We start from the raw sequence: 15,285 nt of genomic DNA on the forward strand, positions 1-15,285 counted from the left end.
TTTACACGGCTGTTTTCGGCGCTTTCTCAGCTGTCGCCGGAACATACATTTAGAACCTCCCCATGATAACTTGTTAGCAGAAGCTGCAGTTACTCATGGAAGATTAAATGAATTACGCCCCTCAGTGCACCACAGGCCTAGGTTTTCCTTTTTTAGGTTCCAGAATGAGATTCCCTCTCGTCCCTAAACTGTTCGACATTCCGTAGAGATCTCAAAGACAAAGTGGATCCTTTGTATCACATGAATCATTGATGAGGGATTGTCTCCAACATGTATACTGTATTTGTTGTATTCTAAAACTTTATTTACACTTTATGTATACTTTTTGTCCTCATTATGAAGCCTACCTTGTTGCAGCTCTGAAGGACAATAAGAATGTAATGAACTGAAGATGAATTGCTGTCTTTTGCTTTTTTCGTGTGAACGCCTTGAAAGGGTTTGTGTTTCAGCTGATGAATTCACTTGAGAACCTGTGAGCTGAGAAAAATCTCAGTTCTTTCAAAAGTGTTGCTGATGTTACATCATCGGCCTAAAAACAGCCTGTTATCTTGGAGTCTAAAAAGTTTTTTTCTCCACCCAACACCAATAGATTGTACATCGCTGTCATATCTGTACCTGTATGCACTTTTGTTGAGTGTCTACTAGCATATTTACCCAGTGTGATTTTCTTTGGCTTTTAAGGCACCACACGGCTTCCTCGAGAGGGGGAGGTGCCTGGTGTAGACTACAACTTCATCAGTGTTGGAGACTTCAGGATCCTGGAGGAGAGTGGACTTTTACTAGAGAGTGGGACCTATGATGGTAGGCATCACCACAGTGGTAAAATATTAGAAACCTGTAAGTGTGTGTCAGTGTGTGTGTGTGTGTGTGTCTGCGTGAGAGAGAGGGAGCTACTGCTTGCATTTTTGTACACAATTTATACTGGCAGCTCTCTATAATGGAATAAGTGTAAGCTCGATATTCTCATTCATTATGACCTACAGCCTGCCTCAGTGAAATTTGAGAAGTGGGTTGAAATGTATTGATCAGTGAAACATGATTAAAGGCTTGTTGGAAGTGACAGTCTGATTAGCAGCGAAACTCGCAGCCCCTGAGATGAACTCCAATATTCAGTTTCTTCACTGTGTGTAGAATGGCCCACTGAGGGATAAAATATGCCGCCCTAGCATTTAAATACTGTAAAACGGTGTAACTTCTTTTGTAGGTAGGGATTAATGTTAACCTTATTTGCCAGAGAGCAAATGTTCTACCTGCTTGCCTCTTAGGACCAGCATTCGATGATAGGTCCAGTATGCAGATATATTACACTCTGAGCATTGTTGGGGTCATACAAATGGGGTTATGGAGGATTTACTGTTTATTAAACATACAATACAAAAAAAAACTGCACATCATAATAAAAGAAAGAAAACTTGTTGATCATATCTCAATCAATAATCTAATTGCAGGAGAAATTATGAAGTCCTAATTTTGAATTTAACTGGGGTATTTGGAAAGGCAAAAATGCAAGTATAATATTTAAATATATTGTGTACATATGTAAATGTAAGTATTGAAAAATTGTTGACAGCATGTGCATGCATGTACCATACAGGAAAAGCAAAGAACAGGTTGTACTGTAATGGGCATGTTTTTCAATATCTATATACATGTAAAAACCCTTTTTCCAAAAGGTTGAGATGAAATGAAAAGGCCATGTTTCGCAAATCATTTGAAACAAATTCTTGATTTAAGGTAGTTCCAAGGTAGCATATGAAATGTGGAAACTAACTATAACTAACTTTTCCTTTTTGGGAAAAATACTTGCTCATGGTAAAATGTATGCATAACACACATGTTTGAAAAAGTTTTGTAACTGGGCCCCTTCGTTTCCAAGTGCTCAGAGGGTGTTGGTACAGTGAACGATGAGGTGATGCAACACAGTGGTAAACATGCCCCTGTCCCAATTTGTTTGAGATGTGTTGCGGGTATCCATTTTAAAAATGAGCAAATATTTTTCAAAAATTCAGCACATGATGTGTTTGTTTTTTGTCCAATTCACTAAAACAAATAGGTTTCAATTGATTTGAAAATCATTGCATTTTCTTTTCATTTATACATTTTATACAGCGTAGCATTTTCTGAAAATGAGGTTAGTGTTTACTGCTAGCTTACACTGTCAGTTCAAATGTACGTCCTTCTGTCCGTGTGTTCATACATCTGTTCATCTCTGCTCATTTATACAGTATGTACTCTCACTATAGTGTGTGTCCATGCAAGCAGCTGTAGCACCTGATGGTGACCTTATGTAAACCAGTCAGCCTCCTGATCCTATCGGCTGGCTGTGCAGTCACACATCAGGAGTTCCCGTTTGTGTTCGTTCTTACTCTCAAGTCATGCTTTATTCATGGGATAAACCAGCCTCCTCACTTGCCTCCCTTACTACTCTCTCAGACCCGACCGGTAAACGGTGGCTCCTTACACGCATCAAATACTGGAACCGGAAATTTTCGACATATTTCTGGTACTCTTCTTCTCTTCTGTTCTCACCCTTTTGAAATGTGAAATGTTTATTTCACAGCACCTGGCTGCAGCACAAAACACTTTACAACAAGGACACGCATACAGAAAAGTAGTGTTTCGGAGGAACATTTTGCACAAGGACAGATTTTTCGCTGACTGATCAGGTCCTGTGTATTTATCATGGGTAACATCTACAAGGGAGTGTAAGCAGTTGCCATGTTTTCTGAGATCTTGTAAAGTCAGATGGTCGTAGTGTATTTGTGTCACGAGGGGATTGCAATGGGAGCAATGATTATGGCAATAACACAATAATCCCCCTGGTCTCTTTAATCTCATTCTTTCTTACGGCAAATTCAGGCTGCTCTGAAATGGTTTGAGAGGATTTTTTTCCAATTTTGAGGGGCAACCTCTAGTAGGGTGAATGTACCTTTTCTGCACCATTCTCCAGTTCTGCCTCATCTCCTGCTTCCTACAATTTGTGCTGGAGAATTAAAGATAAAGTTAAATTCCCATTCAGAGAGTAAGCGCCTTAAGGCTAAAAGCAGCTACCTCCGCACAAAAGTGTTTATTTACAGGTGCACATACAAACTTCTACACATATTCCAGCACAAAGTGTGATCTGGACCTGATCTCTGTGAACCACAGTCTCACCCTTGTAGTATAGCGGCAGCTTTGACATTTGACACACACACACTATATGCACACATAGTCATGCATCTGTGCAAACGGAACAAATCCTGTGCTTCCTCGTGTAGGGATAACTCAAAGATCAGGTTTCAGGAGCTGCCAAGACGCCCACAAGCTGTCCTTCATCTGCGAACTGAAGGCAGGCAGGATTTACACCTTCATAAAGCGGTTGACTGTGGGTAGAAAAGGCAGACGGAGGAAGGGCATGTAGAAAACGTTGATATAAAGGTGTACTGAGCTCCTCAGCTCCCAGTGGAAATTCTCTTTGCCTTGGCTGCGTGCAGATGTGTGGATTAGTTTCTCAAAAGTTTGAAAGTTTCAGTAAACTGTCCCCGACAGCAGTGAGCACTCCGATTGTGGCTGTCCCCCTCCTCTCTTCTCCCTTCTTAAACCCAGTCAGCATAAGCACTGTATGGCTACTGTGGCAGAGTGTTGATCTCTCAGCAGCACAGTGACCTCAAAGAGGAGCTGGAAGTAATCGGCTCGAGAAATGGGATTTACTCCATTTAGTTGTGCTCTATGCACAGTCTATTTTTTTTCTATGAAAAGAGGAAAACAAACAAGGTCAGGCATCCTCTTGTATAGGGTGGCTTCCTTTAGTGAAGAGCTTATGAAATCACTTCAGTTTACACAGTAAGTGAGCTGTGCTCATTGTACTAAGTTAATGGGATTTTTAGCTAATCATAATGGTCTCACTAATAGGGTTAAATGGCTCCTGAATGTTCATTATGTTAATGGTTCACATATATAACATTTTTATCTACTTAGAAAACGTTTTATGGGAGTCGTTTAATGCTTAATTTTAACTTAAACACCCTCTCCTAGATTCCTTTATGAATCATCCTGCCATCCATGACCCTGTTAACTTTAAGATAGGCTAGTTGGAGGTTTGCACACATCACACAGGCCCACCCAGGCTGGGAGAAGGCTGTTTCTGTGGGCCCAGTCTGCTCTGTGATTGGTAGATTACGTGCTGCTGCTCCATGTTGGTCTAGAGGGTCCCAGGTTGCCTTTCGAGCTGACACATCAGCCATCTGCGCCAGGCCCTGAGAGCGAGCCATTCTGGCCTTTTGGTCCCCCCTCAGTCTCGATGCCTCAGAGGTTCAGATGTTGGTTTTCTGTCTTGGAGCAGAACAGAGCAGCCAGAAAAGACCTGAACAGTCAAGTGCAGTGAAGTGAAGACACTGGAGGGACAGCTGCTTGAAAAATGAAATTCCCCTCATTCTTTTTTTTTTCTCTTTCTAACAAATAACATCTCTAATTTGATATCAAGGAATGGAAAAATCTGCCATATTTAAATCCAGTTCAAACCTTTTTTCGGGACCCCCATTGTACAAAGTCCTGGATTTTAATACGAAAAGAAAAAGAGACCTAAGGATTTAATTCGGCGTGAGCAGGGCTGCAGAATTCAGGCATTAGTGCTGTGGCAAAGTGTGGTATATGTGTGGTAGAGTGGCAAGATGAAAGAGGGCTCATGACCTTGTAGCTTATGCATAGTGGCCTTGATAACAGGAGTCTTTTTATTACCACTAGCTGTTTCCACCACCATGAAATTGCTTGCACTTACTTTGAAAGAGGAGGCTCACTCTTCCCGGCTCATCAACCCTGTGACACTAGGATCACAAGTAACGCCTCACAAGCACCCCTGCTCATCAGCTTATGAGGCTTCCCTCCATTTATAATGGCAAATGGTGCCACAAATCTTTACTGACGCACTGCTTTCACACACCCCTATATCTGCGACAAACATTTATTAGGGGCCAAGAGACATGTTTGTAAGTAATTAATCACAGAGGTAGCATCTGGCTGATGAATGTCAGTGTGTGGCAGGAGACAGGGAGGCAGGGATTAGCAAGCAGCAACCCAATCTCTCCTTGCTATCGTCGTGCCACCCCTGTTAATGAAGCCATCTTTGACAAATGCGGATGAGTGTCGCTTAGTAAACATTGAGTCGAGTGACATGAAGGGAGGGGCAGGCTTACATCCAACCTCCTTCTCCTCCTCAACCTTCCCGCTGCTTTGAGGAAGATGAGCATAGCTGCATTAACCCAGTTTACTGTGTATTGTAGTTGGCTCGCCGGAGGAGATGAGGCCAGGCGCAACATGGGCTCACTTATCAAAAAAGCTGTTGTGGTGTTACTGTATTGAGCTGTAAAGCTGCTGGAATGACTGTGATGTTTTCCTCGGAGCCCTGTTCTTCCTGGCATGCACACTGCTGTCAGCTTTCCTTCTTTGTAGCAAACTATAAAAAGATCTGGGGTTGATAGCGGCTGCTGTTACGGCACAGTATTTGTGATGTCTGCATGTTCATGCTTAAGTACATCAAAGGTTCATAATACCATGGTCCCATACGCAGCTGGGTCCAAATGAAAATAAGATCAAGTTTATGGAGGCTAATTAAATTGCTGAAAATCCCTATTTCCCAGCGGTGTCTCTCCTCTTTCTTTAATTAATTTAATTATAAATCATGATTCAGCTTAGCAGACTCTATCTGGTGATTGCTTATTGTAAGAGCCGAGTCAATATTTGACCTCACAAATGAATTGACAAAACATTAATTTGATATTAATTGTGCAAACACATCCGTGAGAGCATGCAGCATTTAACAAACAAATAAACATAAGTGGTGGGGATAAAAATTAGTATGCACATTATTTACAATCCTAATAGAGGTTAAATAATTACTTATTCTGTGCCTAAATTGAGTTTCACATACTGCTCAGCAGCCATACATAGATTGATCAACCCCATGAGCTAAATTAGCAAATAATTTAACAAAGTTTTGCTCTCCCCCCCCCCCCCCCCCCCCCCCCGCTACTGTTCTAGGACTGCATATTTATAATGTGTAACACCAGGTTTTTCTTCATTAGGAAAAAAAAAGGGGGCAAGCTGAGAGTGAGATAATTGCTTTATTCACTGATCAGTGTAATTAGTTGCTGGCAAATTCCAAGTGAAGAGATTCTAATGTTACATGAGTCATGACAGCCCTACGGTGCAGCTTTGGAGGGAAAACAAAGCAGGGGGTTACGAGACGTGAAACTCAGCCAACGAAGCAGACCCCTGATACTTGCAAATAGTCAACCTTGAGTGCCGGTATGCGACATTCGGAGAATCAATTAATAAATCAGCTGAATTAGAGTGATGTAGATGTGGTGGATAATTTGTCTGTGTCTTCTTCCATCACAGAGAGGGATACTGTGCAGTTTATAAGCTCCTGTTTTCGTCTCTTAGGCTGGTCTGCACTGGAGCTTCCTTTTCTGTGGCGCCTCGTCTATTTGCAGCAGCATTGTTTCACGAATTCTCTTTCATTCTTGTCTTCCTCTCTCTTCTCTTTTCATCCCTTACCCTGTAAGGCAACTACTATGGGACCCCAAAACCCCCAGCAGAGCCCAGCCTGGTGCAGCCCGACCTGGTGGATCAGGTGCTGTTTGATGAAGACTACGGTGGCGAGGTCCCCAGGAAACGCACCACCTCAGTCAGTAAGATGGACAGGAAGGACAGCGCAGTGCCCGAGGAGGAAGATGATGATGAGAGGCCACCGCTTGTCAATGGTTTGCCGGGTCAGTAAATGTCAAAGCACAGACAGTCATATTAAATAACAGAGTTTGTGCCGTGCTCTGTTTGTCCTTTGGTTGTAGAATTGCCACATTAGTTCAATGTCAATGTCTGTTTATTAAGCATAAAGACTTTGGCTTGTTTCAGATTGTGTGTTGGTCCCATAGGTGTTGTGGACACCACAGGTCTGTGCACATCTCACTCCCTCACATAAAACAGCATTACCACAACAATCATCGCCCTTAAGCTCTCATCCTTTATATACACACACACAGGGGTCCTTAGTGAAAACGTAAAAAAATTGCTTATTATCCCTCATTTTTTTAAGAACCAACATGACAACAATGATTCGACCCAAATTGCTGATTGGTTCCCCCAAATAAGGAAATTGCTGACGAACACGTTTTTGTAGTTTTTAATTCTCTGCCACCACCTCTGAAAATAATGGACACATTTTTTTCCTTTTTTTTTTGTGGTGCTCAAAGTCTTTGGACATGATCCAAAAAAGAAAAAAGAATGATTGAAACTGAACAAAAATTAGTTTTAAATCTAAAAGACCTGTGCAACCAGTGGTTTGGTGTCACGGCCCATAGTCAAACGAAACCTTTGTAAATTGTGTTCTGAACTTTAGAGACTTGCAATGGACATTTTAAAACTCCAGTGTTTGCCAACAAAAATATATATCTCCTTCCTAGATCATTTTTTTGGGGGGTTGGGAGGGTAAACAAACACAATTTACATGGTACTAATACACATTGGTTTGCTAAACACAGTAGATTCTAGCTGTAAGCACAGGTCGCATTGAACCTGACACCGAGTATCTGATCAATCATGACAACTCCTCAGCTCTCTAAGGATCAAATCTGTCCTGGTGTTCACAAGGAGAAAAGCCCTGAACAGAAATAGAATACATACTGTGCACCATACCTGCGCTTTTATAGTAAGAGAATTGGGGTTAACACTAAGGCAAGTCCAAGCTGAAAAGCCTTTTTTTTTTTTTTTTTTTTTTTTCTTTCTTTACCCACAGAATGTAACAACATTTTGACAGTCCCCGCTCAAACACTGCTTGCCCAGCTGTACGAAGGATTCACAGAAATCCAAAGTGTATTTACCCAACTACTCTGTCATATTGAAATCAAACACAAAACAATACCCAGCCATTCAGGAGTTCTTTTTATGGGGAGAAACCAGTCACACATGACTGCGCCACTGCAGCCCACAGTTATGGCAGAGGAGTCTCAGACCAGCCATAGAAGTTATGGTCGAATGAAAAAAGAGGTTAATGGAAAATGTGAGCTTTAAGTCTCTGAACTCTTGACTGCAGCTTTGCCCATTTTTGCTCATACTGTCTTTACTACTGACCTTATTTTCTCTTGCCTTACTGATGACCTCAGTCTTTCTTCCGTCTTTGTGTGTGTTTTTTTGTTTGTTTTTTTAAATGAAGCACGTGTGTGTTTTTGTCGTGAGGGGCAAAAGTTATTAAGAAGCTGCAAATGATCAACTTTTTGATGTTGAAATTCAGCTCTAATGACCTTCAGGATTCATATAAAAACGTCACTCAGAAATGCGTCATTGTGGTGAGCGTGCCATCTTTGGGCATCCTCCTTTGTTGTGTGGAGGTTAGCCCCACATAAAACAAAAGGGATGAAAAGGACCCGTGTTTCATCCCTTTATATCCATCTTCTGAGGCATGAAGTGCTAACTAAATTAGAAAGGCCTTTGTTGTATGTTTCATGCTCAAAGTGGAGCAGTTTCTCATTAAAGGGAGTTTTGAAAAATGAAGAGGTTAGGTATTATGATACAGAAACTGCTTCAGGGCTGAAATGTCGCTTTCTAATGTGAATCTCACCTGTATCATCGCAACCCATAGGGATTGTACATAGGTTTAAGCAGTACACTGTGTGCACATGCAAATGTAATAGCCCTTTGGCGAACACACACACACACACCTTCACTCACATGCAAATCCTGTGAGTGGCATCACTCCCCTCGTCTGCAACCAGCGGGAAAACAGAAGGACAGAGGTGTTCCTGAGAGCTAACCTTTCGTTCTGTCTGCCCTGTTTTCCCCTTCTGATGTTCCCCTCCACTCCTCTCTGCAGAGCACAGAGAGGGGGCCGATTGGAGGAAAGCGGTCCCCAGCTACACACAGTCCAACAGCAACATGGATTTCCGCACGTGGACGTCGCTTCCCCGTGATGACAGCCTGGAGCCCTTACCTCTTAACTGGGAGATGGCTTACACTGAGACTGGCATGGTCTACTTCATAGAGTAAGTGAAAGACACAACCCACAGGTCACGATGACACAAAGAATAAACTCACTAAATGATGAGCATCAACTGAAATACATTTTTAGCAAACAATTTGTCATAAAAATGTCAGGTTTGTTGCAAACCTGACATTTACCTGGTTTGTAGTTATTTTTGGAGAATCAGGATTTATACAACATATTCTGTTTATGGGTTGTTGGACAGTATGTCTTATGCTAGAAATTATAAATCCTATCCCATATATGGAAAGTAATTCTTACAGCATATATGCTGTAAACTGAATGTACTAAATTTAAACTGTAGATAAAATTATGGCCATATTTTAAAATCATTTTTATTTAAATGAAAAAGATCAAAGATCAAATTAAAAATCGACTTTATTCTACTACCAAGAACTGTATTTGTAGCCAAAATATTGCACTTGATTTTATTTTACATGAATAAAATATTGGATTTTATTAATGTATTTATGAGTTTCTTTATTACACTGTTAGTAAAACCCAAACAGATTTGAGTCTTAATGACCAAAAAAAAAAAACAATAATGCAAGCTGTAACACAAAGAACAAGAGGAAGATACAGATGCTGGCCAATATATCAGGTGTAGTACTGTCTACATTCTGGATGATAAGTGTTGAAATTTAGGCCAACTGCTGACTTGAGTGTTGTTACTTATGTTAATTGTGTCATCTTACAACTGCAGTGGGGAATGTTGCACAGTGTAATATTAAAAATGAAGGTGACGTTTTGATATCGGATGTCATACAGTGTTGTGTTCCCTGCTAACTTCTTTATCCATAATGAAAACGTAGATAAATATTTGTCAGTATCTAATCAGCCTGACAGTTGGGTTAGGTTTAATCCTGCGTGTGTAATGATGGGTTTGTGATCTAAAAGTCACATCAGCTCAAAATTACAGAGTCATTTTCAAAAAATAGCAGCTCCACTGCAACACCTTCACATAAAAAAACAGTAGCACATGAACTGGGTAAAATATACATATAATCATCCTTTGTTGACAACAAACGTGACTAACAAACGTGCAGAGCTTTCATATTTCTAAGCTGTGTTTTTTAGTTTTTCATAAAGACCAATCAATACTTTCATTTTAGAAAAATCAAGTAAACAAACCTCTCTCAAAGGTCTACGCTGCCTATATGTGTGTTTGTGTGAGTAGATCCGTGCGTGTGTGTGCGCAAGCCGTGTGTGTTTTATTCATATTTGGCTCTAAGCTACTTGTCTCTGAAGATATCAGAAGACCATTGTGATTTTCCTCCTGATTACACACCCCAGTTGTTAAACACATTTGAGGATAAACAAGTTTGTCATGTTTCACATTCAGAGGGTTTATTTTCTCCCCTCTGAAAAGGCCACCTAACCATAAACACAGTAATGTGACAGCTGAATGCAAACCATTGGATCAGATGCTTGTCCGTGAATCCAGTAACCCTCCTTTTGCATAAGAGCGTATTACACAGAAGAGTGCGGTAGTTGTTTCTCTGTTGTGGCACATCCTTGTGTTGGCTACTTGTGCCTCAGCAGCCGTTTCCCTGCTGGCGCATGTCTTATGTTCCTATGCCCTGGCTGTGCTTTGTGCTCTGCAGTCACAATACTAAGACGACCACGTGGTTGGACCCCCGCTTGGCGAAGAAGGCTAAGCCCCCGGAGAAGTGTGAGGATGGAGGTATGCAGGCTTTACTCCTCAGCAGGTCTACTCAAGCACACAGTCATTCCATTAAGTACTACAGTATAACCCATGTACACATGGGAATAGCCCAATTGGATATGTCCTAAATTACACGATTCATCACATTTCCACACAGTTAATCAAATAACCAGCCAGGATATAAGTGTAATGTCTCTTTGAAATAACATGTCACCAAAGAGCAACTCCTCATCTTCCCAACTACGTGGCCTCATTTTTCTGATATCAAAAGCCCTGGTTTGCTTTAAGTAATTCCAGGCTTGCCTTTGTATGTCTCGATGCTAATGTGACCTTAAGTGCAGGCAGAGACAGAGCAGGACCACCGCTCAAAGAGTGGGACCCTTCCAGCCTGGTTTTAATGGATTTTTACAGGCAGACAGGAGGCTACAATAGTTGATGTGTTGCTTCTGAAAACAAACTCCAAAGCTCTCTCTTGCATGAAAAGCTCTTCCCTTTCTGACTCCCTTGGCCTGATATGTTCATCAGGGCATGACATACATCAGACATTCTAGCTGGCCTGCTTGTTGAAACGACAGAAATGTTCACAAAATTATTGTAGGCTATTTTTCATGACTGCTTTCTTATGCTAAGTGTCCCAGTCGTGGAGAAGAAAAAAAAACTACTACACTGGTACCTGCTGCTGTATCTCCCCACTTTGTTGAATAGGATACAAATCCCAGAGGATTGTCTAATAAATACTGTGGCTGATCTTCCTTTTCTTTCTTTTGCTCTGTTATCTTTGTGTTTGTCGCCTATTTGCATCCTTCCACAACACAATGGCACACTGTTTTCTTTTTTCAGAGTTACCTTACGGCTGGGAGGAGATTGACGATCCACAGTACGGCACATACTATGTTGAGTAAGTTTATTGAGTGTATAAATGTATATGTTTTCTGTGCACTGCAGCTCCCCTCCGCACCAACAATGTAAATGGTTTGAGGACACTTGTTCCTCACAGATATCAGCAGAGGGATCACAGCAGAAATACTTATTATACTGCTTGGTGTACATTAACAGTGGACCAGCATAAATCAATACAATGTAAGAATAAACAAATGGAACTTGCAAACAGTTCATTTTTGTTCCGATCGGGTGGGGATGCTCTGAGTTATGTAACATGCAGCAAGGAAACATTTACCTGGAGCAGTTGAAGATTGTGATCTGGATTTGCCTATTGTTGTAAGTGGGTGGTAAAAAAATAAATCTCCACAAGTGACATAGCAGTAACTTGTATGTGAACACAACACTCACTGTGCTCTCTGCCTGTGTTGTGTGTGTGTATATACAGTAGGCTTCGAGTCTGTGCATACATCTCTGCGTATTGTTTGCACAGTGCATTTGTCTGTGTGGAAAATGTGTTTTTGGTGTTCACTACCACAGCAGGAAATCGGTGAAAAACAGCCATTGTAACAGCAGTAAGGAGAAGTGGGGTGATTTTCAACTAGAATGCATTGAGGGAGAAGAGTGCTGGCTGGAAGGGGGGTTGGGGGGAAGCAATCTGTTGTGATGAGAACAAAATGACTCGCCTTGTTTTATTGCTCAGACTGTAGAAGAATCCCTCCTAGGTAGAAGTGACATGAGAAAGGAACTTGCACTTTTTTGGACAAGGAGAGTCAATGGCATATACATAGATGGAGCTTGTAGCTGCTAGTGTTTCAACTTGAAATGAGCTCGCTATGAAACAATGGCTGCAGTTTGTATGCCAGGGGGACAACAGGCTGTTTACCTTGTTGTAGAGGAACAGGATCTTGCTGGCTGGTGGGGGTTATTTCCTACGATATTAAATGGCTAAAAGCCATAGCAGTTTCCCCATATAAAGAGGAGGCAAGCTGGCCTTTACTGCACGTGTGCTGTGCTTGTGAATGTATTTATAATGGCGCCACTATAGTGAAGTGTCCCTCTATTAGAAAATCAAGATTCCTTTATGGGAAAGGTGCATACATAATTAATTGCAGAAAAATGGTGCAGTAAGCTCAATAAGTCTGAGGGCTGGTGTGTGCGTGTGTTTAGGTGTATTTGCTTCTTCTTGATGTTTCAGCCACATCAACCAGAAAACCCAGTTTGAGAACCCAGTCCTGGAGGCAAAGAAGAAGCTGAGCCAGGAGACGGCTATGATCCAAAAAGCCTCGGCACCACCTTCCCAAGGTAATAACAGCACAGCAGAACCTGTAGTCGTAGTTCAACTTTCTCTCCATATTAGTTCTTAGGAGAAACAAAAAACAATCTTGTGGGATGTCGTACTTGCGGAGGAGTTAAATAAATCACAGATAGAATTAGACGTTGCATACATGGAAACCTGAAACCACTGCACTAGCGCCTCAACACATGGGACAGTGACCTTTAAATACACCATGACACAATGCATCTTGACTTGTAAGGCTTTGACATCTCCCTCAGGTTTCTAAGACACCAGTGAAGACATGTATAGCTATAATTACTCCTACCAGCTTTCCAACTGGCACTGTCATGTCTGTCTGGAAAAAAACAAGAATTTCCAGTCAGACGCAGTTCTTATCTAAAATGAAGAAGGTCTCTGTTGCTGCCTTAATACCATCTCCACTTATTGACCCAGTGTTTATGCTACCTCACTATTATTTTATGCAATATCGAAGAACAGGACTAGGTTTGGCTTCATCGAAATCATGCAACATTCTCTCTTTACCTACTGCATTTCTGTCCTCGCTCCAAATCACTCCGGACATGAGCATCAGCTAATTGTGTAAAATTCTAATTATAGTTTAATTACTTTGGCTCATGTGCTACGTAGAGGCTGACCCTTTTACCTTGGTCAGCGTGTTGTGATAAAAATGTTTCCTGGGAACAGAAAGCAGTGGGTCCGTCATCATTTGATGCAAGGTCTACTGAATGTGTCAAACTTCAAGTAGCCTCAAACAATACCAGACTGTCAAACCTCCTGGTTTGCTCAGATACTATACTATAGGTTTTGTTTTAGTTGACAGGCCATTTTTCTCCTGCAATAAACACTATGAAATTAAGTATGTTTTCATTCCAACGAATGTATAAAAAAATTACAGTTTGGCAGTAGTGGTGATAGACAGGAGCACTGGGAGTGTTGGCAGAGATTCAGGGAGTGAGAGAGGGAAGGCGTGGGGAGGAGCGCGGCTTTTAGCGGTGCATGTGGAAACAGCTGGTGGAACAGCACGTCAGAGAGGCCAAGCATAATCAAACGTCTCTTTGCTCAGGTGTGTTGGGACTGAGGAAAGCACCATTTTGCCCCTGATTACTGATTACACAATTGAGTGAGCTGTCAGGCGGTTACTCTGATGAAACCAAAGCATCATCAGACAACGGTTACTCCTCAGGCCATAATTCAGTTTTACCGGTTTCCAAGGTATGAAATTTCCAGGGTGTTGTATTAGTACTGTTAAACATCATTTCTATAGATATCCATAAATGAACCAATGCATCGTGAAAGAATTCAATACATTTGCAAATTCATAAATATAACTTTATTTTTACATTTTATATAAATATTATATTTTATATATTTTATATTTTCTAAATGTAGCAATTTTGAGGTTCAGGACTACAGTGAGATGTTTTACATCTATCTAACATGCCTTTGTGTTTAATACCTGCTTGTTCTAATTGGTTGTCAGCTTACCACTGTTAATCAACACTAACATCAGTCATTTTTTAAATGCTGATGCGCAGGGTGCATTTGTGGACACAGCAGCAGCTGCAACTCCACTGATGTAGTAAGCTGGAGTTCCCAAGGAAGTAGTATGTCTCCCCAATTATTCTGAATAATGGGATTGAAATTTACAACGCAATTGAGTCACCCATGAAAAATCAAAAACCGTGGCTGTGTGATGTGGTGGATCTGATGGTTTTGTCTGCTTCTGGCTTTCAAAGTCTGCCCACAAACGCTGGCACAGAAACATGCCTTGGACTCTCCCACACAAGTACAGACTCGCACATGCCACATTCACTTCCTCCCTCTGTTCCTTTCTCTTTTTCCCTCCATCAGCTCTGTCTTTTTCCTCACACACAAATATGCAGTCACACTGTTATTTCAGCACCTCACTGGAAGGGGGCGGGAGTAAAAAAAAAAACAAAAAAAACATTCCATGTTAAGTATATCAAGCAATTTGAATGTGATTATGTAAATGAGCTTTGCTTGATCCATGCAACAGTGTGGACATCTGGAGTCTAGTCTGACTATGATAAGTTACACTCACTCAGTGGTTGATGTCTGTGGTGGATGTTTATGGCTCTTGAGTCATTTGATAGAGAGCTTGCTCTAAAATTCCTCTCACAGCCATTCACAGTTTTATAGTGTTTATGAAACTGAAGGAAACAAGAGGGAAAATGTGCCATGGTTACTTTCCAGCCATTCTAGAAACTTGCTGTCTTTATCCTAAAAACTATATGTGGGGACACCGTCATGTCAACTAGTGCAACAGAAGATGATCATGTGCGCAGCTTTAGGTTTACATACATAACACAGTCCTTTTTAGATGAGAGTCATAAACATACACAGATGCATTTTTCTAAAATCCAATTTTAGCAGCATAACTCATAAGTCGACTTAAAGTGGCAAGTG

At 41.2% G+C, this 15,285-nt stretch overlaps 1 protein-coding gene across 6 annotated transcripts in view; it reads left to right on the forward strand.

The window, feature by feature from the left end:
• LOC137127056 (novel protein similar to human membrane-associated guanylate kinase-related (MAGI-3) (MAGI-3)) overlaps positions 1-15,285 on the forward strand; it is a 114,514-nt gene that overhangs the window by 86,371 nt on the left and 12,858 nt on the right. For all 6 annotated transcript variants that reach the window (XM_067503419.1, XM_067503420.1, XM_067503417.1 and 3 more), the window contains 6 exons: positions 682-801; positions 6,543-6,749; positions 8,846-9,014; positions 10,618-10,697; positions 11,520-11,577; positions 12,757-12,863. In XM_067503419.1, coding sequence (XP_067359520.1) covers positions 682-801; positions 6,543-6,749; positions 8,846-9,014; positions 10,618-10,697; positions 11,520-11,577; positions 12,757-12,863 — 741 coding nt within the window. The remainder of the gene's footprint in view (positions 1-681; positions 802-6,542; positions 6,750-8,845; positions 9,015-10,617; positions 10,698-11,519; positions 11,578-12,756; positions 12,864-15,285) is intronic.

Source organism: Channa argus, chromosome 5, assembly GCF_033026475.1.
Source record: "Channa argus isolate prfri chromosome 5, Channa argus male v1.0, whole genome shotgun sequence".
In the NCBI taxonomy this organism is placed as follows: domain Eukaryota; kingdom Metazoa; phylum Chordata; class Actinopteri; order Anabantiformes; family Channidae; genus Channa; species Channa argus.